The sequence below is a fragment of the Phalaenopsis equestris genome, unplaced genomic scaffold, assembly GCF_001263595.1.
Source record: "Phalaenopsis equestris unplaced genomic scaffold, ASM126359v1 Scaffold000240, whole genome shotgun sequence".
In the NCBI taxonomy this organism is placed as follows: Eukaryota; Viridiplantae; Streptophyta; class Magnoliopsida; order Asparagales; family Orchidaceae; genus Phalaenopsis; species Phalaenopsis equestris.
In genome coordinates, this window is record NW_018164682.1 from 1,700,689 (window position 1) to 1,727,456 (window position 26,768).

The 26,768-nt window shown below is 31.6% G+C and overlaps 1 protein-coding gene across 2 annotated transcripts; it reads right to left on the bottom strand.

The window, feature by feature from the left end:
- Positions 1 to 1,741: 1,741 nt before the first annotated feature.
- Positions 1,742 to 19,431, bottom strand: LOC110024012. 2 transcript variants are annotated; one of them, XM_020723725.1, is made up of 5 exons: positions 18,902 to 19,431; positions 17,261 to 17,396; positions 2,874 to 3,064; positions 2,080 to 2,253; positions 1,742 to 1,999 (listed from the first exon to the last, which is right to left on the bottom strand). In XM_020723725.1, exons 1-5 carry the CDS (start codon positions 19,127 to 19,129, stop codon positions 1,913 to 1,915), a joined length of 816 nt encoding a protein of 271 aa, XP_020579384.1. In that variant the 5' UTR covers positions 19,130 to 19,431; the 3' UTR covers positions 1,742 to 1,912. The 2 variants fall into 2 exon arrangements, with proteins under 2 accessions (XP_020579384.1, XP_020579383.1); XM_020723724.1 differs by having other exon boundaries at positions 2,874 to 3,076.
- Positions 19,432 to 26,768: the final 7,337 nt, after the last annotated feature.

Consider the following 26,768-nt stretch of genomic DNA (forward strand, 5'->3'; position numbering starts at 1 on the left):
ATGGACATATATATTTTAGGAAGATTTACATACATATGACTTACTTCCTATGCATTTATGTCTTAACACCGAACCTTCATTTTTTACATATATACAACCCTCCCAATGCATTAAAGTATATTTAACTTTTTCAAAGTTAAAATAATGATATTTTTGATGTGATATGAAAGAATTGGGTGATAAATGTAAAAAAGTAAAATTTTGGTGTTGGATATGTAAATGCATAACAGTTTGGTGATATGTAACTAAATACCCCTACCATAGCGAGGAACAAAAAGTGTGCATTTAGCTTCTAAAGTTCTTAAACTGTAGCACAGATCTTCGAAGGAGATGATGCCCCTTACATCAAGATCACAGAACTGAATTAAACATATATTTTAAGCATATTTCTTAACTAGATCTAACGAAAATAAGCAGTATGTTCGCTCATTCTCTACTCATTATTGTCTCAAAATAAATAAATAATTAAATAAATCTTTAATTTTATATATGTTTTGTAATGCGCATGAGTCGACTTTGAGCGAATGATAATTCGAACGAGTTCAACGCTAACACGCAATAAGCTCGCTAACTAGAGTTATCAAAAAAGATTTTTATTTATAAATAATTTATGTTTGGCACATTAAAGGGTGCTTATTTGATTCCACCATTAAGCTATTTTAGTTTAAATGAATATTTTGAGCTCAATTAAGAAAAAAAATTAAATAAAAAAAGAACTATATTTGATCATGTTCAACCTAGTAATGGCTGGCTTTGAACTATGTTTTTACCTAAATGTGTCTTTAAGAAAACTATCATGTCTAAATTCCTATTTTATGGAGACTTTCTTAAGAAGTTACTTCTTATTTCATACAATGCTGCTCCTCCTGAAAAAAAATGGTGAAAGGTTGCAATTTAAGGCTGTTCTTCACGATTCTAATAAAACTAAATTGCAAAAGATGCACCCAACATAATTATTATTTATTTACATATTTAAAACCCAAACTTTCGTATTTACATTTATTACAACTTGGTGTGATAAGCCTATGCATGAAAATGTGCATTTCACTTTAAAAAATAGTAATGATATTATTTTTAGTGTAATGTTAAAGACTTCAATTGGCATGCGCCTAAATATGAATATTTATGTGCTTGATATATAAATACATAATAATCATGTGATACTTTTGTAATGCCTCCAGATTATATTTGGGACAAAATTTTGCGTACGTAAGACGTACGTAAAGCTGCGTACGTCAGAGGTGATTCAGCCAATACCCTCTGTATAACCTCCGACGTACGTAGCTTTGCATACGTCCGCAAATTTTTCTCTTGGGGAATTATAGGTAAGTTACACCCCTTGGGACCACTTATTTTCTAAAATTTATCATTATTTTATTTTGCTTATATTTTAATTTGAGACAAGGCATGATTGACTAATTAATTAAAGCAAGTTTTTTTTAATACTTAAAACACCTAAAAATTATTTCAGAATATTTTCAAAAGCATATTTATTTTTTAATATATATATATAAAATTAAAATATTTTTAAAAATAAATTTGTTTAAAGAGCTCGCTTTTTATATATGGCTGTTCTTGATGAGCTTAACCACAAGTCATTCCTGTTCTCACAATACGAGCAAGCAGCGTAGGTCCTAAGTTCCAGAAAATGTCAAAATCTGCTACCGCTTACAAAACATTCCAGAAATTGCTACAACTTACCAGAAAATCAAGTAAAAATCACATCATAAAGTGACGATAATATTGTGAATTTACAATCATTAGAAATAAGAAAATGCGCACATGAAACAGAAATAAAACAAACCAACAAACCGGTTCGGTCAAAAGTTGGTATTACCTCAAATCAAAGTTTCAAAATAAGAAACAAATCAGCAGAATATACACAAGATGTTTCGGGCAATTCATCAGAGAGCTAAAAGATGTCAGGATGAAATCTTCCTGGGATTGAATAACCCTGTTGAGCTTGCTTCAGATGCATCGCCAGTGCATAATTGTTAACCTGCCAGACAAGAAAATAAGCTAAAATTTTTTATTTGCAGAAAAACTATTTCATGTATTATTCAGGAAAATTTTACATACCTCCAGCTTGCTTAACTGCTCCTGGTACTGGGAAGCGAGCTGCTTAAGCTGATGTAGCTCCTGAGTCTTCACCTCGAAGTCCTTCTGACGCTCGTGCTGAATGGCCACTGCAGATTTCAGAATTGTGTTTTCACGGAGGAGTGTTTCAATCTGTTCTTTCAGAACCATGCTTTCCTATCTCAAACAAAATGGTAATTTTGTTACAATCTTAGAAATGGGGCAATGAGAGAGAAGAAGGTTAACCTCTTCAAGTTCAAGGGGTGTGCACCTTGATTCAGTACAGTTTTAAAATAATGATTCGGATTTTTGTTTTAAAAATATAAGTATACATTTTCCGGTTTTCATATTGGATTTTAATATTCATTGAAGTAAAGAAACAGAAAGAACAAAAAACATTAGGATTAGATAATTAAATTCATTTGGAAAAAACAATAAAGTCAGCATATGACATTTGTTTTAGTTTAGTTTGAGGTAGAGGGGGAGAGAAAAAGGTGAAATAAAATTTAGATTTTGAAATAAAACTTTCAGTTTTAATTATTTAGGTTTAAAATAGATATAAATATTAAAATTCGATCTGCTCCAAAACAAATGGATTAAACCAAATAATATTTCGGTTTTGGATTAAACCAAATAATATTTCGGCTCGGATTGGATCAGTTTTAGCAAATATTTAAATAGTTTGATTTTTTGGATAATAAATTTTGGTTTTATTCGACTTGAATAATTTGTAAACCGATTCATCCAATAAGTCGTTTGCACACCCTTAACTACTTCCATCAAGAAAAGTAAAGTACCTTATTCAGGTTTTGCGTGGCTTCAACATTAACCCGTTTGACAATAGATTTCTCTAGGGCTTCTAGAGCTCGGGAAGTACGAGTCCTCGCATCACCCATGTCGGATGCATTCATCATCTCTTTCACAAAAAGATCCACCCATTCTGATCCTTGTTTTGGAATATAGTCATTAGCAGATTCTTCTCCAGAAACTGAGTTATCAGCTACAACGTTTGAAAATAAGAATAAGATTTAGTAGAAAAGTTCCGAGTCATCAAATAAATTCATCGTAAATTTAACAGAATAGCCTTTCCTATAAATATTTGTGAATTAAATTAATTAATGAATATTTACATGCATACCAATGAATTCTTGTGTATTTCCATATCCAACACCTAATCAATTTTTACATAAATGCTGCTTTACCTATGCATAAAAAGGTGTATTTAACATTTTACAAGTTAAAATAGTGATATTTTTAATGTGAAATGAATGATTTGGGTGATATAAATGTAAAAAATTAAAGTTTAGAAGTTTGATATGTAAATACATAAGAACTGGGTGGTATGCATGTAAATGCTCCTTTAATTAAAGATAGTTGGGAAGCATTGATAGAATCCACAAGAGCTATAGGCGCAAAGATTTCTTTTGAATATGTCATGGAAAAGAAGTGGGCAAAAGTTGTTGCAGAGCACAGGTTGTCAAAGCCTACCAGTATTCAGTTTATAGACCACATATATGACAGACAGCCTAGCGAAGAACACTAATAAATCTCAAAGGCAGCCTATCGATGGCTGAATTATCTTAGCACGCAACGAGATTTACGAAATATTTAGTATTAACAATTATGATGGTTCATGGTGGTGTGAAGTATATGTTGGGATAAGCCTAATCCAATGAAGAGGAATTCTAAGCTACTCAAAAAGATTATGGATGGACTGCTTCAGTATAAAGAAAATGCTGTTTCAAAGAAAAATCAATAAGCTTAGCACATTCAGAGGAGCTTGCATAATGAGGAAACAAAAAATTAGAACATGAGACATGGATGCAAACTTGCGTTTTCCTCTTCATTGCAGTCTTTAACCTGGAAATCAATGTCTCATTTTGGGTTCTTTTTTGTTGGATTCACTCATAAATATTAGGATAACTATATATCAATTAATTCACTCTGTCACGGAGAAGCCAAAATTATTAGATCAAATTTTAGTAAGGGAGCAAAGTGTTAGACAAACGACAAACTTTAAGTAACAAGCGACACAAATGTGCAAGCTACACTTGAAGGAAGAGACAAAACAGAGCCACATCATTCCGAGAGGAGAAATAAGGACCAAGATGGTTAAAGGTTTACTTCAACAGATATTTTTTGATGAATTTATACAGATGTTAGAAAAGATAAACGTTGAGGGCGGCCTTGTAAAATCTATAAAAACCTTGACATATGAAGAAAATATAAAGGTGATGATTATACTAGATAATTCTTCCATTCTCTTCTTCCCACTTTAAGGAGTTGGTATCAATTCCAAAGGTGTTGTTTCTTGATTTGTATGTTTTCTGTGATTTGTAGACAATTTCAAGCTTTAATGATGAATATCGATAAAACAATCAAAATGTTGTCTCAATGCAGAAAATCATCATCGATACTGTAGGACAATTTCGAAGGTGAAAGCATCTTATAAGCCCAGACAAATCAAGATCAGTTCCTCAGGCATCAGCTGATATAGTTCAATTAATGAAATCTATAAAGGTAGAAATACCTCAATATTTCAAATGCTTCTAAGGTCAAAACCAGGGTTTTCATTGGAGAAGAGTATTTAGGTTTCCATAATACGCTGGACTGCCACTGCCTTTATATTTTTTCTTTACATTTTGAAGGAGTTGCCAGCTACACGGTATCAATGGGTGTGCGTAAAAGCCAACAATTTAACATGGAAAAGTTTTCTTCAATCATCATAAACTCGTTTTGGAATGTCCTAATATGTCGATTTGCAAAAAAAAAAAGAAGAAATAAAAATTGTTAAATAGCATCCCAAAATTCCTTTGAAGAACTAGCCTATAAGTTTCTTAGTCTTTCTATCTTCTCTCTGGATAAATACTTTAGTTGAAGTTTCAAGCATCAATAATGTCGTTTGAAGCAAAATGACGTCATAAATTTTGTTCAAAACATAATTATGCTATGAATTCCGAGTTAGCCCCGGTTAGCATCTTTATTCTAGATCTCAAGCATAAATTAGGCAATGAGTTGTACCCATTGCAAGTGCAAAATATGCTCCAATTCACAGAAATTTAGTGCTTCTTATAACATTCAAATGTTCAATTAGATTACAATCGGTACATCAATGCAACAATTTCAAATTTCATAGTATTTCAGACTACCACCACATTCATATCGCATATTTTCATCTTGAAGAAGCTGCTGTGCTGTGATATGCTATCAATGTTTACAATGTTGAAGTAAAAAATGCAACCTGGAATAGTTTTCTTAAATCTTAATGAACTTGTTTTGAAATTTTACAATACAAGAATTTATGTGAGAACTTCTTGTTAGAAGTTTTTAGCATTAATTTATTTCCTATTCATATTTTTATGTCTTTTCTATTTTATATATTTCCTATGTTAGGAGTAATGTAATTTGTATTTATACATCCACTTTCATATTAATAAAATTATCCTCTCTATTCCCAAATTCTACATGGTATCAATCTATGAATCTAACCGTAGCTATCGCCTGGACAGCACCCTAGCCGCTGAAACTTCCTGTAGTTCTTTTAGTCACCAGCCCCTTCTTCTTGCAAGACCTCCAGTCGACGATCCCTTCCCTGCAAGGTTCAGCCGTTGACTTCCCTGCAGGTTCTCCCATTGCAATTTCCCTGCAGGCTTCTGCAGCTGAACCCTCCCGCGGGAGATTTCAGCAGCCAAGCCACCCGCACCCCCACAACAGTCGGCTAACCCTCCTTCCAGCAAGGCCTACCTTCTTCTGGTCGACTTATCCTTGTTATCCTTTCAGAAATGCCACCCGTAGAGCCTATCTCCCCGTAGGACTTTCCAGCCGCCTACAGAGCCTTTTGTTGGTGATCTTCCCAGCCGATTTTCCTGCTGCCAGAATCCTTCTATCTTTCGGCTCACATTTGGCTCGGTTGGAATCATGGCGGACTCCATCACCAAGCTTCCTTCTGACGGTGTACTTCACCGGAGAATCAACACCAACCGCAATCCCTCTGCAGACCGGAGGACCTGAAAATCATATGACCTTCCTGATCACCACCCATAAACTCTAGACTCTAATTTCCTCCAATGATATCAAGTTGTGTCATTGTTCGTCAAAGCTCGAGGTAAATTCGGTCATCTCACAGATATGATTCGTGAACCTTCGAAGACCGACCCGACGCATACAGCGTGAGTGGAGAATTCAATGGTCATGTCATGGCCGATTAATTTCATGGAGACCTCAATTGGTTGGAGACCTCGATTGGTCGTTTGTATTTATTTCTTCTGTCTGCTAGTGACCTCTGGACTGTCGTTCGTGATACTTCTTGGACGTAGGCAATTTTGGCCAACTCTTAAAATTATTAAAAAGATTTGTGAGGCGAAACATGGATTAAGAACGGTAACACAATACTACAATGACTTGTTTGCCTTATGGATAGGATGTAATTTCTACTATGTCTGCACTTGAAACTCTCCTGCAGATCTCTCTCTTCCAAAAAATTGTGATAAAGAATCACGTGCTCCAATTCTTGACCGATCTAAAAAAGGATCTCGATGAAGTCTGAGGACGTATTCTTGGCCGTGATCCCCTTCCTTCAACTCGGGCAACATTCACAGGGATTCACCGCGAAGAAAGTCGGAGATTTGTCATACTCGGCACCTCCACTCCTTCAGTTGAACCTTCAGTCTTGGTCTTTAATAGTACTAAACACTCCGCCACGCCCAAACACATGTGATTTCTATCACAAACCCTACCATACGCATGATAAGTGTTGGAAGTTTCACAAGAAGCCAGTAAATGAGTCATCAACCAAATCCTCCGCCGCTAAAAGACTCTCTATGACCTTAGAATCTTGAATCAACATACTCCATCAAAAGTTAGAGGGAACACTTAATTACTTTTCACCAACTACAAGCTTTATTACATACAATTTTACTAGATTTTGGTTTCAACCTCTAAGATGCACTCGCAAAATAGAGCATTCCTTTGAATACAAAAAAAAAAAAAAAAAAAAAAACTAGGTCCTTTTGACTGACTTGCAACCTAAATTTTGTTTTCATTTATGTAGCACCAACCCTTCTAAAAATGTTCATACTCTTTTCAGACACGTATCAATCACCGACACATGTTTGATATGCCCCTACACTTGTTCGATACTAAAAAATATATGTTTAAATATTTTTCAAGCCTGAATATGCCTGAGATATGCCTCAACACCACATCATATATAAGCTCAACATGATGTGGGTACAAACGGGATACAAGAATAGAAAATTATAAATATATGTATAACTCAAATTATACCTCATAATCAAAGTCGCCTCCTCTCTCACCATGCCAAAGCTTACTCTTAACATTCATCAAAATTGAGCATTGAAGGCGCATTTAATATTAGTCGAAATCGAGCATCAATTTCCCTTTTTGTTTGTCAAAGCCCAACGTCAAAGGTCCATTTTGCATTCGTCGAAGCTGAGCATTGTAGTTTCTTTTGTTTATCGAAGCCTAAACTACATCCTCTAAAGTGGAAGTTGTAGTTTCTTTGTCATAACCTATGCAGGAGTCAAACTGGTTCATTAAAGCCAATTCAAAAACCCACAAATTTTGCAAAGGGTGCATTGAAGCTTCTATTCGTTGAAGCCAAGAAGAGTCAAATCCACTCTAGTTCGTAGGTGATAATTTATATATATTTTTTACTCCTTAACGAGCTAATAGTTATAAATCTATTCTTATTCTAATTCTAAAACTTAAATTTTAATTTAATTAAATAAATAATGTGTAATCGTAAGCTATTTTAAAATTTAGTATATAAGTTGGAGAAATTATTTTGAAACATATTATATGACTAATTTTGAAAATTAATTTTTATAAACTAGAAATTTCATAAATAAGTTAAATTTTATTATTATTTTTTTTATTTTGTGATTTCTTTAATAAAGAATAAAAGAATATTTTATTTATATTAATGATTATTTAAATATTAAAATTTAACCATGAGAGTCCTATTTTTTTCAATTATATTATATCCCAATATTGTGTTGTGTCGTGTCTCTGTGTCCACGCTTCATAGGTTTCTATTCACCTTAATTTACAACATTTTAAGTGTACTTTTTATTACCCTTATACTATTCCAACACATGCTTGGATGGACCATGCATTCCTTTGGTAGCTGGTACAAAACCAGTTAATTTCCATCCTTATCATTATCCTCATTTCCAAAAAAATGATATAAAAAAGCTCGTGAAAGAGATAACTAAAGGCAGGAATATTCAGGTATGGTCAAAGACCATTTTTCAATCCAATTCCTCTTGTCAAGACGAGATGGTACGTTGTAGTTTTCTTTTGATTGTGTTCCTATGGTAAATTAACTGTTGCAAGGAGCTAATTATCTGAAATTTCAATGTTGGTTTTGGCAATTATCAAGTTCATATGGGATTTTGAGCTCTTGTTGGTGTCATTTGAATTTTATTAGCATCGTTTGGCTTTAAATGCACCTTCTGCTTTTCAATCCTTAAAGAATCAAGTGTTTTGGGCTTATAATGAAAAAAAAAATGTAATTAGCTTCTTTAATTATATTTTGTTTTATAGCACAAACTTGTCGACTCATGTTTTTCATTCATAGACAATTTTGGAATTATTACAAAACCACCAATTTGTTGTTACACTAAGCAAAATTCAATTTATTTCAAGGTAATCGGGAATATCTTGGACATACTGTGCAAACTGACAGTGTTAAAGATGATAGCCGTAATGCTACGATGGCTTATTCCTAAAGTAGTTAGAAAGCTGGCGTTGTTTGACTGTGACTTTGATTTTCGTTAAATCAAATCCGCCTCATAGGTGGATTTATCTAAACTCACGAGCAACGACAGAGAAGACAAGTCCCATTATCCGCCTTTTAGGTGGATTTAATAAATCCGGATTCACGTTGTAAGATAGACGGAATGCGAAGAAATCGATGGAACGCAAGATATTTCGAATTAACGGAGCGTTAGGTTTAGTTTCTATTTTTTTATGTTTGGCAGGATTTAAGTTACAACCATGACTAAATCCCGTAAATAACATGCTACCGAATATCCCCTAAGTTCTTGGGATTAAGAGTCCATCATCGACGATTTATTGATAAATATGACTAAAGAACCAATTTGCAACTCTTAAAATTATAAATGTGACAGCACCTGTTTTGGTCGTACTAGATTTTCTAGGGCATTTATGACTAAGATGGATAATTATAATAGTGGCAAGCTCTATGTTGACTCAAGATTGCCATCCAATTTCCTGTTTTAGCAAAAAAAAAAATCCTTCCTTAAGTGACGGGTTCATTTGCCAACTTATGAAAATAATTTCCATAGTAATGTTTGACTTTTAAGTGGCGAAAGAAAATTTCCATAGTAAAGTTTGACTTTTAAGCAGCGACAGTATTTTTTAGTGATGATATTCATTAATCGCTTAGATGTTTGATAGAATAAAAACTTAGGAGATTCAAAGATCAGCTCAACAACAATGAATTTGCAAGATTCTAGGGTTTGCATTCACATCGAGATTCTCTTTCATGCATGTATGAAGATGGAATGGAGGCCACCACGGTGCTGCAGCAAACTAGCTGTTTGTTTTCAGATTTTTCCTTCTCCGTACTAGATTATTAGAAAATGAAAACTAAACAACACCTGATCAACTGAATTTACAAATATGATTAAAATGTGGGGAAATATCAGCTATTGATTAATGCATGCGAGAAAATTTGTTATATTTTCAAGGCAAAATTTGTCCTAGTATGAATTCAATTCATAAAAGATAAATTGCTTAATGAATTCCAATCAGCACCAACTGTCAAACATGGGGAATATTAAAACGCTTCAACAGCTCTCAGTAAATTTTTATTAGCCTAAGAAGCATAAAGATGTTTATGATTATGTTGGTCATTAGATGATAATTTGACAAAGAGATAAAAGCAGAAAAAATTACGCTAGCTGGAGTAGCAACTCTCTCCCCAAACAAAATTGTAGTCAACTTTATTTATGTTGGGGCCAAAGTATGTTATAGCACAAGTTTTCATACAACTTTTCAAATGACTCCATATCAAGCATTATAAGCATTATATGCTAGATGACCAACAACCATTTTCACTAATATTCTGAGAGGAAAAATCATTCTAGCTTTAGAAGCGAATCTAATGGAGAGAAACCGTTTACTCAAAATTGCCTTGTCAAAACCTCCAACAAGCCCAGATTATAACAAAAAACTATGGTTGAAAATCATCGTGATGATAAAAAATTTAATGAGGGTGATTTAGTTATGATTAGACTAAGATAGTACCCGCAAAAATCTTTACCCATTTATGCTAGCAATAAATTAATATAGATTCTATAACCTTTTCGGATTAGAGGAAGCATTAGCTCTGTTACCACATTTTGGATATACTGTGAGGATGTTAAATTCATCCTATTTTTTACATTTCGGTTTTGAAGCAATTCAAAGGCACTGCAACAATTCTTTGCATAAATTTGCCTCAATTGAGCTTCAATAATCATCCATTACTCTTACCCGAAATAATTTTGGCATCACATTGGTACCTTCATAGTATTGGTACAATGGACATAGGCGTCAACCAAAGAAGATACTTAGAAAGACTTTACCTTATTTTGCTGTCATGTTCATCTCTCAACCTCAAGAACAAGGTTGTTTACGAAGTTAGCCGGAGTGTTACCAAAGAACCTATATTATTAGAATAAATTTTAATAGTGTAATGTAGTTGACAAATGATGAGCTCTGCCGATACAAGCGGCAATGAGGCCTGAGTTACACTGAGGGAAGAAACAAAGCAAAGCTGCATCATTCCAAGAAGAAAACAGAAGGGCCCAGAGGGTTAAAGGACTACTTCAAGGGAAAAGAATTGATTAATATGTAGAGAAGTTAGAATAGTTGGAAGTTGGTTTAAATAGCTATCATTCTTTTTGAGTCAATTACATTAAATAACACAGAGATAGGCAGATAATAGTAGGAATGTGTGGAAGTAGTTCATTCTGTTTGGTTCAGAACGACACCAGAGGAGATAGAAAAGAAGTTTTGTAAACCCTATAAATAAATTAACATGATCAAGAAAGGAAGCATGATGATTTTACTCCCTTATTCTATCATCTTCTTCAATGTTTCAGAAGTAAATATCTACTAAAAAAGTACCATTTCTCAAATCATTTTTCATGATTTTCAATTTCCCAAATGAAATGCAATACTCTCCCTCTATAGATAACACGTAATGTCAAGCCATTGGTTTTCAATATATATATATATATTAGTTAAATATTTCAAAAGAGTGATAATATTTTCCAAATTTAGGCAAAATAGGGTAAAATTGCGTATAACCTAGTTATTTTCATGTACATATGAATGTATTTGCCTATGCTTTTATTTTTTTTGATTGTGTGGTGCAATCTATGGTAATGCAAATCTAAATATTTTACTCATTACACATTAAAAAATGTGTGCGTTCATATTATTTTAGTGATCTATCGCAGTTGGCATTACTTTTTTCTTATGCAGAATGTCTGTATTTGACAACTCATTTTTCCTCATATATCCTTATTTCCATAATCTTTTGATTTATGGTTGTTTCTTACTATAGTTAAAGAATCAAGTAATGGTTGTTTTCTTCTGTGGCTTTTTTATTATAGCTAGAATTTGGTTCTTTATTCCTGGCCTACTACTCAAAACTTTCCTTATCGCGACAAAAAATTGAACCATTTATTTGCTTCTGATCACGGTTCCTACGCTATAGTTGGATCAACACTTTTGTTTGGTGATTCTCACATTACTACAGGGACAAAAAATTCATTTTACAATGAATTGAATAGAAAACTTTTTTTTTTGGAGACAATTAGAAATTTAAGAGAGGTTTCATGTGTCATTCTATTTTTTATCAAAAATAAAGGGTCGCTATGCATATGAAATTCAACATTAGCTAAATAAAATTTGAAATTCCTCTCAAACTTGCATGCATACTATTTGATATGAATTCTTAGTGCGCATTGCAAATGTTGACAATAACTTATAGAGGAATATTTCTCCTTTTACCAACACAATCAACAAGTTTAGTGATTGTTATACCTTTTCTATACCTATATATCGTGTAATTGTTTTTACATGTGGGATTGAGATTTTGTCAAATCTACTACTGTAATAACTGAAAAAGAAAAATTTAAATTAATAATAATGTTATTATTATTATTATGAGTTTCAATCATTGCAGCCATTTCGGGTGGAAGGAAATGCCTCGACACTTTTGTTTTAAATGTAAGTGTTCCTTTCGAAGCGAACAAACAAAGAGAGTGAGACGGAAGACAGAGAAGGAAGGAGACTTAGAGAGATCGAGAGTTAGAGAAGGATAAGGAGAACGAAGAAGAAAAAAAAGAGGAATGCTCACCTACGAGAGACGAAGCCGAAGATAGCAAATGCTGACTATGATCATGAGCGGCTTATCTGGGAAGCCGATCGATGCATGCTAAGGCAGGAAGATCGACGAGTGCAAGTCAAGGCTTCCAAGTGCATCGATTAAAGCAAAAGACGACAATGACAACGAGCGAATGCGTGTATGTTGCAATCAAGCAAAGGAGGAAAGAGAGGCGCACGCGTGTTCTGTGTGGTGCACCTTGCGTACAAAAAGGAGAGGCGGGTCAATTCGAGCCCTATAGTGCGGGAGAAGGGTGAACCGAATTCGAGCGCCTCTGTGCGCGAGAGAAGAATGAGGAGGCTTACAAGTGAGAGGCTTCAACACTTCGTGTGAGGTACTTCATGCAATAGGAGAAGAGCTAAAGTCAAAGCTAATGATCCTTGCTGCCTTTCATGCATAAACAATGTGGAACCGAACGAACCAGTACAGATTAAGGTGAGTTAGGATTTTAGCATACTACTTATGAATTTAATATATATATGTCTAATTATTAAAATATTAATAATAGGTTTAATTAAATCAGAATTTTAAAAATATAATGAGTTGAAGTGATCGAGGAAGGAGCAAATAAATAATATAATTGAGATAAGTTCTATTTATATATCTTTTAATATAGAAAATATATTATTACATAAAATAATATGCAACTGAGAAATACATTAATTTTTTTTAGTAAGCGAAAAAAAGTTGATAAAATATTATGTTTTGCATTTTTAGACACTAAATAGATGGCGTCAAAGATTAAGTAGCTATAAGAATCATCAAAGGGTTGGGTGAGTGCTCATGTTCTTATGTTATAGTAATATTTTTGTTTCTTTTTAACAAAATACGTTTATCATCACTGTCACTAGTTATATTGAAATCACTACAAACTCATGATTAATGATTTTATTGAATTTTTATTCATATTGTAAGAGTAATGTGTACACAACATTATTTAAATTATCATAGATATTGAATGCTATATAAATGTAGTTATTGTTATGTAAATAAGAAAGAAATAATCATTATTAGAAAGTGATTCTTATAGTATGTTTTTGTGTGCATGCTTGGTTATGATGGAGTTCACCCCTTTATAATACTAGCAGAAAAATGCTAAGGTACATGTGCATATAAATGAAAAGTTTATTGATATTGATGTGTCTTAATTGACATACGTTTAGATACTGCTCATGTGACAGTTGTACAAATATAAAATGATACAGACATGCTATTGATATGAGAAAACGTATTGAATATTATGAACTATCGTGAAAAAAACAAATAGGAAACTGTTTACTGCTTTTATAATGATTTATAGTATCTCTGACTGCATGCATATCATTCTCTTTTTTGTTACATTATAGTAGTTTAAGAGTATGAGTATTTACTCACTATAATTAGCTCATTGTTATTTAAACAAAATTTTCAAATTTAAAAAATTGATTAAAAGATTAGGAATGAAAGAAAAAATATTTATAGAAGATATGGATAACCAAAAATGAGATAATTTTAATTGTATTACTTTAATTTATTTTATATAGTGGCTCTTTCATTGTTAAAATGTCAGCTATGGAAAAGTTTATTTTTTACTGTCTGTAATCGTCTTGATTAATTTCAAGTCCCGGGTTGATTCATGACAACTACAATTTCATTTTCCCTTCAAAGTAAGAATTGATAGATAGTTGCATTATTTTTGCAAGTTCTTAGACTCTGAAATTTCAAATTTTGGTAAGATTTATGTTAACATTTGACTAGTTTTATGTGTTTTTGGATTTTACATTAAAAAATAAATAAATTATTGAATGAATAAAAGCTGATGAACTGCAAAATTATGATTTTTTTGTTATTTTTTACATCTCATCCAAGATTTGTATCAAGAAAGCCCAAAATCCTATGACGTGTTGCAAATGATTTGGAATCAGAACTGTGATTGCAACATTATGTCAATGAGAAAAATATCAAAGTGATCTGCTGCTTCTTTATAGGGGTTATTTTAGTCTCAAATTTTATAAAAATATCAATTTAGTTCACATACACTTTAAACATAGACTAAAATAATGCTATGGAAGGATTATTTTAACATCAATTAAAAGACTTTGGGGATTGATTTGATTCTTTTATAAGCTCTGGGATTAAAATGATCCCATATAAATTGTCAAGAGCTTTTTTTGCACTTTACTCTTAGTCAGCTATAAGTTAGACATAATAATAGGGTTAAACAAAATAAAAAAGTTGCAATATGTAATACCCAAACTTTTCTAAATTTTAAGTGCAACTTACCCCAAATAAATTACATCTAAAATTTTAATTTATAAAAATGCATCTAATTCATTCTACTCTTCAAAATATTCATTTTGATATATAGAACTATATGTTAATTCAAAAAAAAAAAATTAATTTAATGAATTAGTTTCCATTTTGATTAAATTTTTTTAAGTTTTTAATTAAACTTACGCTCCTAGTCCTCTGGCAGTATTGAAATTTTCATTTTTAACTTAATTGTGCATGCAACAGATGGTGAAGTATAGGATTGTGATAATTTAACTTGTTTATACATATAAATGTGTGTGTACGCATGTGCATGCATACAAGAGTGCAAGCGCGTATTAGTATGCATAATTATATAAAATTTATTAAATAAATACCCTAATTCCCTAAGCCTATAACCTCTCCTTCCCCATTCCGTGAGCCAAACAGAGAGCAGCCAAGAAAATTTAAGGAAGAAAATAAAAGAAGGAAAGGGTAATGATGAAGAAGAAAAGAAAAAAAGGAAGAGAAGATAGGAAGGAAAGAAAGAAAAGAGAATAGAATAAGAAATTAGTTTTTTCTTTTTCCTTAATTTAAAATTGGATTTTGGTATTTTCCTAACAGTTTGATTTCTAAACAAGGTTATAGGCTCATAAGCTTAAATGAAAGAAGGTGATATTGAAATTATTTATAAAAGAAAAAGTTTCAAGCTATTCAACTTGAAAGGGCAAATAATCAAGTATGTAAGTTATATAAATTTTAATACATAAAATGAATTCTCTTTAATATTTTGTATAAGTATAGTAGATTAATAATTGAAAAGAATTGTCAAATATTCATATTTTGGAACGCATATTTACAATCCACTATTCATGAATAATGCATCACACTATTCAAGATAAATGAATCATATAAAAATTTGTTTGATACTAGCTAGCAATTAAATACATTTCACTTATATTAATTTTTTTTTAGTAAATGATATCGTTAAAAAATTTATCTTATACCTACAAATTGTTTATTTACATATACAATCATTTAGTATGTTTTAAAAGAAATCACATGTTTATTGAATTATAATTATAAAAATATGTAAAGTTTAAGAAATATCATGTTATAAGGGAAAAGGTTGACGATAATATGTTATGATATACACACAGGAGAGGCAAAGGGATCCGTAACAGGGCAAAAGAGTCTCCTAAAGAAATAGTGATAATATTGAGTTTCACATAATTTCTGTTGAACTTGATGAAGAAGACCTTAGGCTGAATTCATGTTGGCTAAATAACTAAAATAAATGTACATGACTTGACTTGAAGTTAAAAGAAAATATACGGCAACAGAAAATAAATAAGCAACAGGACTTGATACATTTAAATTACCAATGCAATTATAATGTTATCTCCTATTATTAATATTTTATTATATATTTTATATTTTCATCGTTATAGTAATGTACGGATCACATACACTCATTTTATGGCTTTGTCTAGTCATGATTAGCACACAAGTTGTTTATTTTTCTTTAGTATTTGAATTTGTATTAAATTTGCTTATTTTATTGAGTCTTTGGGTTCAGTAGATTATTATAAATATTTTTACAGAAAAATAGGATAAAAAGATTGAGTATATAAGTAAAATTCATGACCATATATTATTGAGCGGTTAGGTAGTAGCTTGATAAAATTTAACATTTTTTTTTCAAATCCATGCATGTCATTCGTTGTGAATATTTGGTAAATTTTAGTCTCATTGTTTTCATCTAGGTACTGTAAAACTGACTTTGCATGTGGATTAAAATTTGGTTGAATTTAATTTAATTTGATTTCTCTCTTTGTAGTTCATATTTCGATAGCTTATGTTGATTTTATTCATTCTCAAAATAAATTGTGAATTTCATATTTTGACAACTTTTAGATTATCATTTGATTGAGATTATATGTGTTTTCTTATCTTAAATCAAAAGTGATTGAAAGTATAGATAATTAATAATAGGACTCTATGAATTGTATTTTTATGTGGTTCGAGATTTCCATTAAGAGGAACCCTAGATCCTAAGACATCCTGCATCATCGAAAAATATATATTCTCATGTGTGCATGCATATATTTTGATGTTTATGTATCTACATCTATACATGTGTATGTGCATATTTCCCTAGATATTTTATTTTCTCCTTAGCGTTTGCATACATGAATCAAGCAATTCAAACATTTTCAATAAATAGCAAACCTCTATTGTATCTTATCCCATAAAAATGTACTCAATGTGTGCATCTTAGCTTCATGCTCATTATATTTAATAGGAAAAAAATTGCAACATAGTCCCAGATACAAATTATGGAAGCAAATGAGAATATTTGTTAAATAAATAATAGTAAGATCATATTCCATCCAAGCATGTTTGTCCAATGTGATATATAGATATAGTATTTTTATCCACAAGAAAAACATCATTCATTCAAGTCTTAAAACTTGCAGTAACCATTAAGATGGCAGTAGAAGAAAAATAAATGAACTTAAGAAATACCTTCAGGCAAAACTTTCCCATTTTCTTCAACTCTGCCACTGGAGTTATTTGCAGATGATTCTAAGCAAAGATCATTTAGACTCATTATGGCAGAATCTAAATTGTTACCGGATGCTTCAAGGACTTTTTCAAGATACTGAAATGTGAATAAACGGCCTGTTATTGAAAACTAAAACACCAATATCTAAATAACAAAAAAATATATAACTTTTGCAAACCAACCTTCAACAATGTTTTTTGACATACATGAAACAACATTGAACTGAAGTTAGTTCGAAAACTTTGAATATTAATTAAAAAATGTTATTAAGAAAATATATTGCACTTCATGAAATATCGGTCACTCGAATAAGCTTACATGTAGACAAGCATCACTATACTCCAAACAGTTAGCTTAAATCATGCAGAATAACTTTTAAATTTAAAATTCACCATACAAAATGATTTATTAAGAAAGGAGTGTCAGTTATATCAACTTGGTAGTTAAACTTATAATGTATAAATTGCAAAAGTAAAAAGCCCATGACCATGTATCAATTATTGACATTAGAAAAATGATATTCCATGACAAAAGTGATTGTATTCACACGAATTAGTTTTCAAGCTCTCATCATTAAGAGGTCACCATAGTAAGTTGAATTATTCAAATGACAATTTATTTGTTTTGTTAAAAATAAAGGGGCCTTTACATACCTACCACCCGCTTCCTATGTATTAACATAACAGACGCTTCAATTTTTGCATACAGACCAACCGATTCAAATGTTTTTAGCACAGGTTGGGTGGTCTGTAGGTAAAAATTAACGTTTAGGTGATTGATATGTTAATATATAGGAATTTGGGTGGTAGGTATATAAATCTCCCAAAAAGAAAACAATAACAATGTTCAAACAGCTCTCCTAAACTCGGAGGTATCAAACTGTCTCAATTTTAAAATCATGAATAACTATGGAACCAGTGTTAATTTCTTATAATACATTCTTTATGAATTACAAACTTTTACTTCCATAATTTATGTAGAACATATAATCAACTTAAAATTCCTATTCATTGCTAAGCCAAATGCTTGATATCAACCGCACTATTTCGTTCTATGATTCTATCCTATCTGTGGAAGAAAGGTCAATCATAGCCAAGAGATTGTGTGTGGAAGAAAGCCAACATATTTCTCAATGTTCACTATATTAAGCTTAAAGATGCAAAGGAGATGATGCTTTTATTTTTATTTTCCTGAAAACATAAATGCATTTAACATAAACAAGCAAACAAAAGGAGGTAAGATAAACCTGACCATCAAGTACTAAAAACAATCACATAAGATGTGAGAATAATTTTGAAGAAACTGAAAGCCAACTAATCATCAGTAAAACTACACGACCATTTTTTTCATTGTTTCATACAATCATATGCACAAAACCTTAAGACAGACACAAATAGGCGAAGGGCATGTTAAACCATCATTAAAAACGCGTATCTAATGAGTATATTTTTCTGTTTCCTGTAAGCATAAAATTATTAGGCGCTAAGGATAAGTTGGATGAGCGGTTCTGTATTTTGGTGTGTGTGTGTATTGATGTGTACAAATATATAAAGGAGGGCCCTAATTTTAGAAGAGACGAAGGACAGAAAGGAATTAACAACCTGCTGCTCCATAGTAGGGAAGAGGCTTCTAAGATGATCAAGAATTTGGCTGCTATCCCCTGCAGATCCAGAAGCGATCGTCGGAATTAAGAACTGGGAAGCGTTCCTGCTCGATGGCGGCGAAGCTACGCCGGCGGAGCAGCGAATTTTCTTAGAAGGCGAAGGATTGATGTATTGGATTTCTTCGAAAATAGAGGTGGATCTCTTCCTGCAAACTACGGCAGACATGATGCCAGCGCCCTCCTCTTCTCGCACAGCAGCTAGTCGCGTTCTTTTACACCGATCCCTCCAATCTCCGGCGGCTCCAAGCTATGTCTGACCTTCCATAGAGCGGCCGCGAAGGTGGGGAAAACGTTAGGGTTTTGCTTTCCGCCGCCGAAGGGTATGGGGGTTGCGCTTGTTAGTGCGGTAAGAGAAAGCCGACAAGGTTGTTATTGCGTTCGATGCCACAGTGCTGCAGGTTGAACCGTGGATGCCTCCTGGCCTTGCCAGCGTTCTAATCGCACTACATTTATATTTGGGCAAATGGATGATGGCTTTACTTTTCCACTAATAATAATAATAAATAAAATATATATGCATATCAAAATTTGCATTTTTCTTATATATTTATATTAATATTTAGGAACATTTACATATATACCGCTCATTTCTTATGTATTTACATATCTAACAAGAGAGTGATAAAAGGCAGATCTTTGGGTAACAAATAGCAAAATAATGTTTCGAAAGGAATAAAATTAATATTTTAGGAGAAATAAAAAATCAAATTACCTTCTCATATAAATAAAAATATGAATTTAAGCCGGGGGGGGGGGGGGGGGGGGGGGAGGTAGACCTAGCTAGATCCACCTATGCTAACAACTAAACTTTATTTTTTATATTACATCAAAAATATCATCATTTTAACTTTTAAGAAATTAAAATGCCTTAACTAATCATTTTATATTTGTCATCAACCATAATGTCTAATGAATCTTGAAAAAGAATCATGTTAAAAAATAAGATTTAGTATGATATCCCGAAACAAAAAAAAAATGATAAGCATTAATTTCGAGTAATTTCATTATTTTCTTGAGAACTGATATGTTTTACTAGTCATTATTAAGAAAATTTTATAATGACAAATAAGCATTTTTTTTTTGTTTCATAAGCAAGTTTTTTATGGGTATTAAGTAATTAACTTGATAATTATTAATTTTACAACAATATAAATTTTATGTAAATAAAGTTTATGCTATTCAATATAGTTAATTGCATAAAAATAAATATTAATATTACATGAATCAATTTGAGATTCATAAATTTTTATAGTAATATACAAAATTGAAACAAATAATTAAAATTAACCTGTCAAGTCTTTCTATATTGTAGAAAGATAATCATATATGGGATAAAATTGAGATACATATTTTTTTTAAACATGTCAATGCAAACTTAAAAAAGGGTCAATAAACATATATATAACAAATAATTAAAAATAAAAGGCTAGACTAATAGCTTGTAAATAGCTAAGAACATAGCATAAAATATGAAAGATAATGCACCAAAAAAGATTATTATTATTCTTCAATAAATTAAAAGTACTTACCCCTAAGTGAGTAGATTGTAATTCCAAATTTAACCGAGATTCAATAAATTTTACCGACTAAAAGTCCTACATATAATAACCTAATTAAATGCAACAAAATTAGTTAATTAACTAAGATAGGTACTAACTTAATTGATTTGTGCTACACCGTCATAAACTTGAATTGATTGTTGCAAGGATGTAATCAACTTATGATTTAAAACATAATTCATCAATTTTGATTTAATTAGAATTTTAATTTAGTTAATCTAACCTACCTAAAAATTAATAACATGAGTTAATATATTATAAATTTAGGAAAATTAAATTTCTCTTGACTAATTAAATGGAGATGATGGAATGGCAAGGTCTCCAAAAATAACAAAAATATATAAGATAGTATTGACAGAGGGAGCTTATAGTTTGAGGAGAAGAGATTATAGATTGAAAGAAGGCAAACATGAATAGGACTTGTAGCATGATGGCTCTTTGATTGAAGAATAAGAAGGTGATAGAGAGGCCTCTCTAATCTTTGTTAGTGAGGTTTTCATCGATTACAAATTACGGAAACTGGTCTTGCAGTTTGGGAGAAAAATATAGGGAGGGAGTAAGAGATTGAAGCTCTTAATCAAGGGAGACTCAATATTTTTAAGGGAAGGTTATGGATGAGAAGTGCAATGCCTCAGAGTTACAACCATTTAAATCAAGATTCAAGGAGGTGGTGAGCATGGCATATATATAATGTGTAATGATCAAATATAGTTGGGAGCTTAGAAGACTTTTGTAAATAAGATGGATATGAGGATGTGTGGTAAAACAAGTTTGAGTTTACAAGCCTATGGTTTAAGAGATTCGGGTGAAATGAGAGGGAGGTGTGGTAATTTTAGGATAGGTTTGTTTGTACAATTACACTAGATTTTAAAATGATCATAGTTTAACACCATCTTTAATATTTGATCTTTATTTGAACAAATATTAATCATCAATTTTTAACCTAAATTATGGTCATATAATGGAAATTTTGGCTTTGATTAGGCCTTGAATGAAATTTAAATCATGCTCATACGAGCTTTAAACTAGCTTTTAAATAGACCATTTATTCTTTGAAATTTTTGTACGCGTAAACATATTCTTGTATTGCCGAGATGAGAATGCTTAGGTGGATGTGTGGCTTGACACTTAGAGACAAAATGTGAAATGAATATATCTGTGATAGGGTTGGTGTAGCTCTAGTGGCAGACAAAATTAGATAGAGTCGTCTTAGATGGTTTGGTTACATTAAACTTTGACCATCTGATGATTTGATTGGGAGTGTAGATGTTTTAAATTTGATTTATGTTAAAAAAACACAAAGGTAGACATAGAAAGACTTGCAGAAAATTTTTTGATCATATATGGGATAAAATTAGAGGAGAAAAATGTTTCATGTAGCCGACCGTATATGGGATAAAATTAGAGAATTCTTAGAATATTTGCAATAATAAAGATAGCTTATTAGGGAAGTAAATTATTTCCTTTATATTATGGGTGGTATTAAGAAAAATATTTTCTATTAATTGAATTTCCTCAAAATTTTTTATTAATATTGCTTATATATAAACCTCCTTTACTTTTACACATATGATTATGCTTATGTAAAGAATATTAAAAAAAGACTAGTTAGTTTAATAATATTTTAAATACAATTTGTTTTTAAATATAGGGTTCTCTTTCTATCTCTTTCAAATTATATTCAATATTGGCAACATTAAAAGGGGAGATGGGCCACAATCACCTAATTGATATTTTAAAGACTGTTTTAGCATAATTTTAACATTATTTGATGTAATTATATTTGATTTATAATTTTTTTTTTTTAAAGTCTTATTGTGGGCTTTGAAAGACACCTTACAGATATTGAACTAAAGGATTGGTTGTATTTAAATCAATTGACTCTATAGTCATGCCATGATCAATAAAATATAGATTGGATTTCACATCCTAGATATTTTTTCTATAAGAAAATATAATCTCGATCATGATTTATTTTAATTTTAGGGATTATGATATCTTAAAGGAGCATGCTCCTGTGATTAATTACATCTCAAGCTTATCCGGAAAGTACTCTCAATTGAGGAATCAATGCTTATATTGATTAATTTATTGAGATTTAGATTTGATCTGGTGAACTGAAAATCATAATGGGTCTATGAGGTTCTATAAAGGATGAAAATTTAGGAAGTGACGGAAATCAACTTAAGGATAGGCTCAAAGGCACTCAAGAAAATCAAATTATCCTACCAAATAAGTATGATGTTCTCATCAATATCTTATGATTCCAAAATTATAAGTCGTTGGTATCCTTAGTTTGTTTAGTTAACGGGTGACGAGAGAATCTTTGTTAGCAACCATAAGTTACCTCTTCTAAGGGTATTAGCTCACATTAATCCTAAATTGACGGATGTGACTAATTACAATACACTCACATATGATGGAGAATTCTAGACTGGACTTATAGCACCACGTGTGACGGTGGATGCTAAGACTAACATGAGCTATTATAGCTATGGCTCTAAGCTTATGGGTAGGAAAGATATGATGTAAAGAATTTGGATTGTAGCTTGATCGCAAATTATTAAGATGACAAAATATATCCTCATTATAGAACGCTGAGACACAAAAGATATAAAGATAATCCTCAATATAATATAAAAAAGGAATAAAGATGTGAGCCCTCTTTGAGGAAGTGTAAGGAGATCCATGGCAGGGATTCCCTTAAAATAGTGTGAGGGAGGATGAGAGACAGAGAGTCTCAATAAAATGCGAGGAGCCCAAAACATGATTTTTCTCAATATGATGTGAAGAACAAATGGATGATTTCCCTCAATATAGTGTGAGGGGGATTTAGAGATGAAAAACCTTCTTAATACAGTGTGAAGAGAGGTTAAAAGAATATTCCACTCAATATAGTGTAAGAGAAAACTCAAAAGTTGCAAGCAAATACAAATAGAGTGGGTCGACTAAATGTAGAGAAAAGCCAAAGGTAAATAACTTAAAATGACTATATGAAGTTGGCTTAGGGTCCGTTTGGGGCAGCTTATAAGTGCAGGGGGTGTTTTGAAAACGCCGCCGTACCGTTTGGTTCACGCGTTTCGCCAGCTTATCTGAAACTGCGTTTGAGTTTTTACACTAAACACGGGCCGCGGGTCGACCCCTATAGCCGGCCCGCGGGCCGCCGCCCACGATAAGCACCCAGCTTATCCTGAAACGCACTAGCTGCCCCAAACGGACCCAGGTGTAGTGTGAATGCGTCTAAATTTTCAATCCTAAAAGAGAATTCTAAACTATATGCGGACTCACAAATATCTTGATATGATAGACGCCAACAAAAGGAGTTTGAAGGTTGACTAGTGTTCATCGATCCTACTAGACTCCTATATTAGGATTTATCTTTTTGTTTCCTAATGTGTTCAGCCTATAAATTAGTGATATGTGACACTAGGACATTTAATCATCAATCATAAGTAGTGTTGATCAATCGCAAGAGCAGTGAAATCATAATTGATACAAACAAAGGATATAATTTGCCCCAATCCTTAATCTAATTTAATAATTTTTATTCTATTTTATTCATTAATACTTTTAATTGATTATAAATCTTTGCAGTCTTATAGTCAATTAATTTTTTTTAAAATACTACTCATCAAAGAAATATATATAATTGATTAGTAGTATTTCGAGCCAAAACGAGCCGAACACGAAACGAATTGTTCGTGTTGTTCGTGTTCCGCTCGTTAACTTAGCGAACAAGCCGAAGAACAACGAGCCGTTTTGACAGCCCTAGCCGACATAAAAGAAACTTGAATGGTTTGAACATGCCAAATGTTTTTTTACAAAAAATTCTTTGACATACAAAATGAACCATTCGTAATCCATAAATATCATCCAAATGCAAAATTTAAATTCCACTCAAAATTGTTTGAATAATTTATTTAATTTTAAAAGAAAATTCCACTTAAACTCAATGACATGCATCAGAAGGTGGCATGCAACTGATACAATGATTATTCCATATTAAAATTTTTATATGCTGGAAGAAGAATTTTATAGTTCTTAAGTTGACATAAAAGTTAAAATATTCATATGAGAATAATAAATATTAATTCAGTATGGAATTATTGACCAAATTATTAATTAAAATAACAAATAACTTTCATGCAGAAAACATATTATTGATTTGAGTAAGGGTTTATTTGGGGCAATTGCCGAATTGATATTAAAAAAAAAAACTTAGTAGTTATAAATTTTTTTTTTCAAGAGGCCAGACCGTTGCTTTCTAGTAGCAACCGCACATAATCAGATCAGGTTGAAAAATGTAGTCTTCCACCGTAATTGTTTGAAAAAATAGTCAAAACGTAATTTTATCAAATACCAATAAGTGTGGAGGGGGCACTACACCACCAGATCCCCGTCACACCATCCCAAACTCGGAAAATATTTGCGTACGGAAAGAGTACGCAGAGTTGAATATATTTTAGATTATTAGGAGGGTATAACTAGGTTACACTTAAGTTATACCTCATGTAATTTTTCATGTAACCTAACTGTACCCTCCGAATAACCTAAAATGTACGCAACTCTGCGTACGCTTTTCGTACACAAATATTTCTCTCGCAGGAGAGATAAAATAGTGTAAGTTATTATATTTGTATTATTTATTTATTTTGAAATATGAGCGTCACGTTCAATTATTTAAAAATATATATATATAAATAGAACCACAATGCAATATAACTCGAAAAAAAGAAGCTATGAGAAACAATCCCATTTAAAAAACATGAGAAATAACAACTACCACAAAAACAACTACAATAAATCAAAAAAAAAAAAAAAAACACAAAACCCCTCAGCTTCAAGTATAAACATCTTCAATCAACCCCCTTGAAAAACTCTCCAAATATCAACAAATTCAACAACAACCACAATACACAACCTCGGAATAGAGCTCCATCGATCCAGAAATTGCAGCATGTTACCTAATTAGCAACAAGATAACCTGTAAATAAAAAACCAAACCAACTAAAAGTAGAACCAAAGAAAACACCAACCAAAAGCAAAAATTAAAAAACAAAGGTGAGCTCAAAATGAACACACTGAGCAAAAAACAAAACAACAAACATAAGAGAGAATCATAAAAAACGGAGAGATAAAACAAAGGAAGCAGTTGAATTAAAAAGAGAAAATAGCTCAGCCAAATCCATATCCCAAACCGGAGAATTCATCCAAATTCTGTAAAAGAAATCCATATTTATAAAAGAAAAACTTAATCCACAAGCTAATAATTCACTAACGGAACCAAAACAATTGATTTTATAGTCGTCGTATAATCAAGAGCGAACCCGAGGCTTTTATCATGAGATAAAAGTAGCCATGACAAATAATTTAACTACTTCAAGTTAAATTCATAAAATGGATGAGAAGCAATTCAATCCAAGTCTAATGAATCAAACAAAATAAATGAGCGAACCATGATAGAGTTTCAAATATTGATTAAAAGTTAGAGTTAAGACATGATACATAATAGCTTAAATAAAAACAATCATAAAAATAAAGAACAAAGAGAAGTATCTATCTAATCAATAAAAAAATAACAAAAACAAACATAGTGGTAAAACAAAAACTCCACAACATAATGACTACTTAAAAAAGAAAAAAAAAACTAACACAACACCATCTAAAATTAAAGAAAAAAGAAACCAAGGTAGAAAACAAACACAAAAGAACATTCTTCAAAATCAATAGAAACGCTCAACAAAAAAATGCAAGGAAACTAACAATACTAATAGCACACAAGGAAAAAGCAGCCACAAAAAAAGCACAAAAAATAAATAAACAAGAATTAACAAAACCACACAAATCAACTATTAGAAGATCACCAAGCAGCTATGTCAAACAAAAACCTTAAAAAACATTCACATCATAAAACATGAGAAACAACAACCACCACAAAAATAATTACAAAAAACCACAACAAATGCAAAACAATAACACAAAACACTAAATAAAATCATCTACGAGCATCAACATCCTCAAAAAAATCTCCAAACATCAACAACTTCAAAAACAACCAAAATCAGCAACCAAGATATATAGCTATTCAAAAACTACAACATCTTCTCTAAATGATAATATGAGAACCTATAAAATAACAAACAAAATCAAATTGAAGAAGAACCCCCAAAAATAACAACCAAAAGCAAAAGGCAGAAAATAAAGGAGAACTCATAACCAACACAAAGAGCGAAAATCGAAACAACG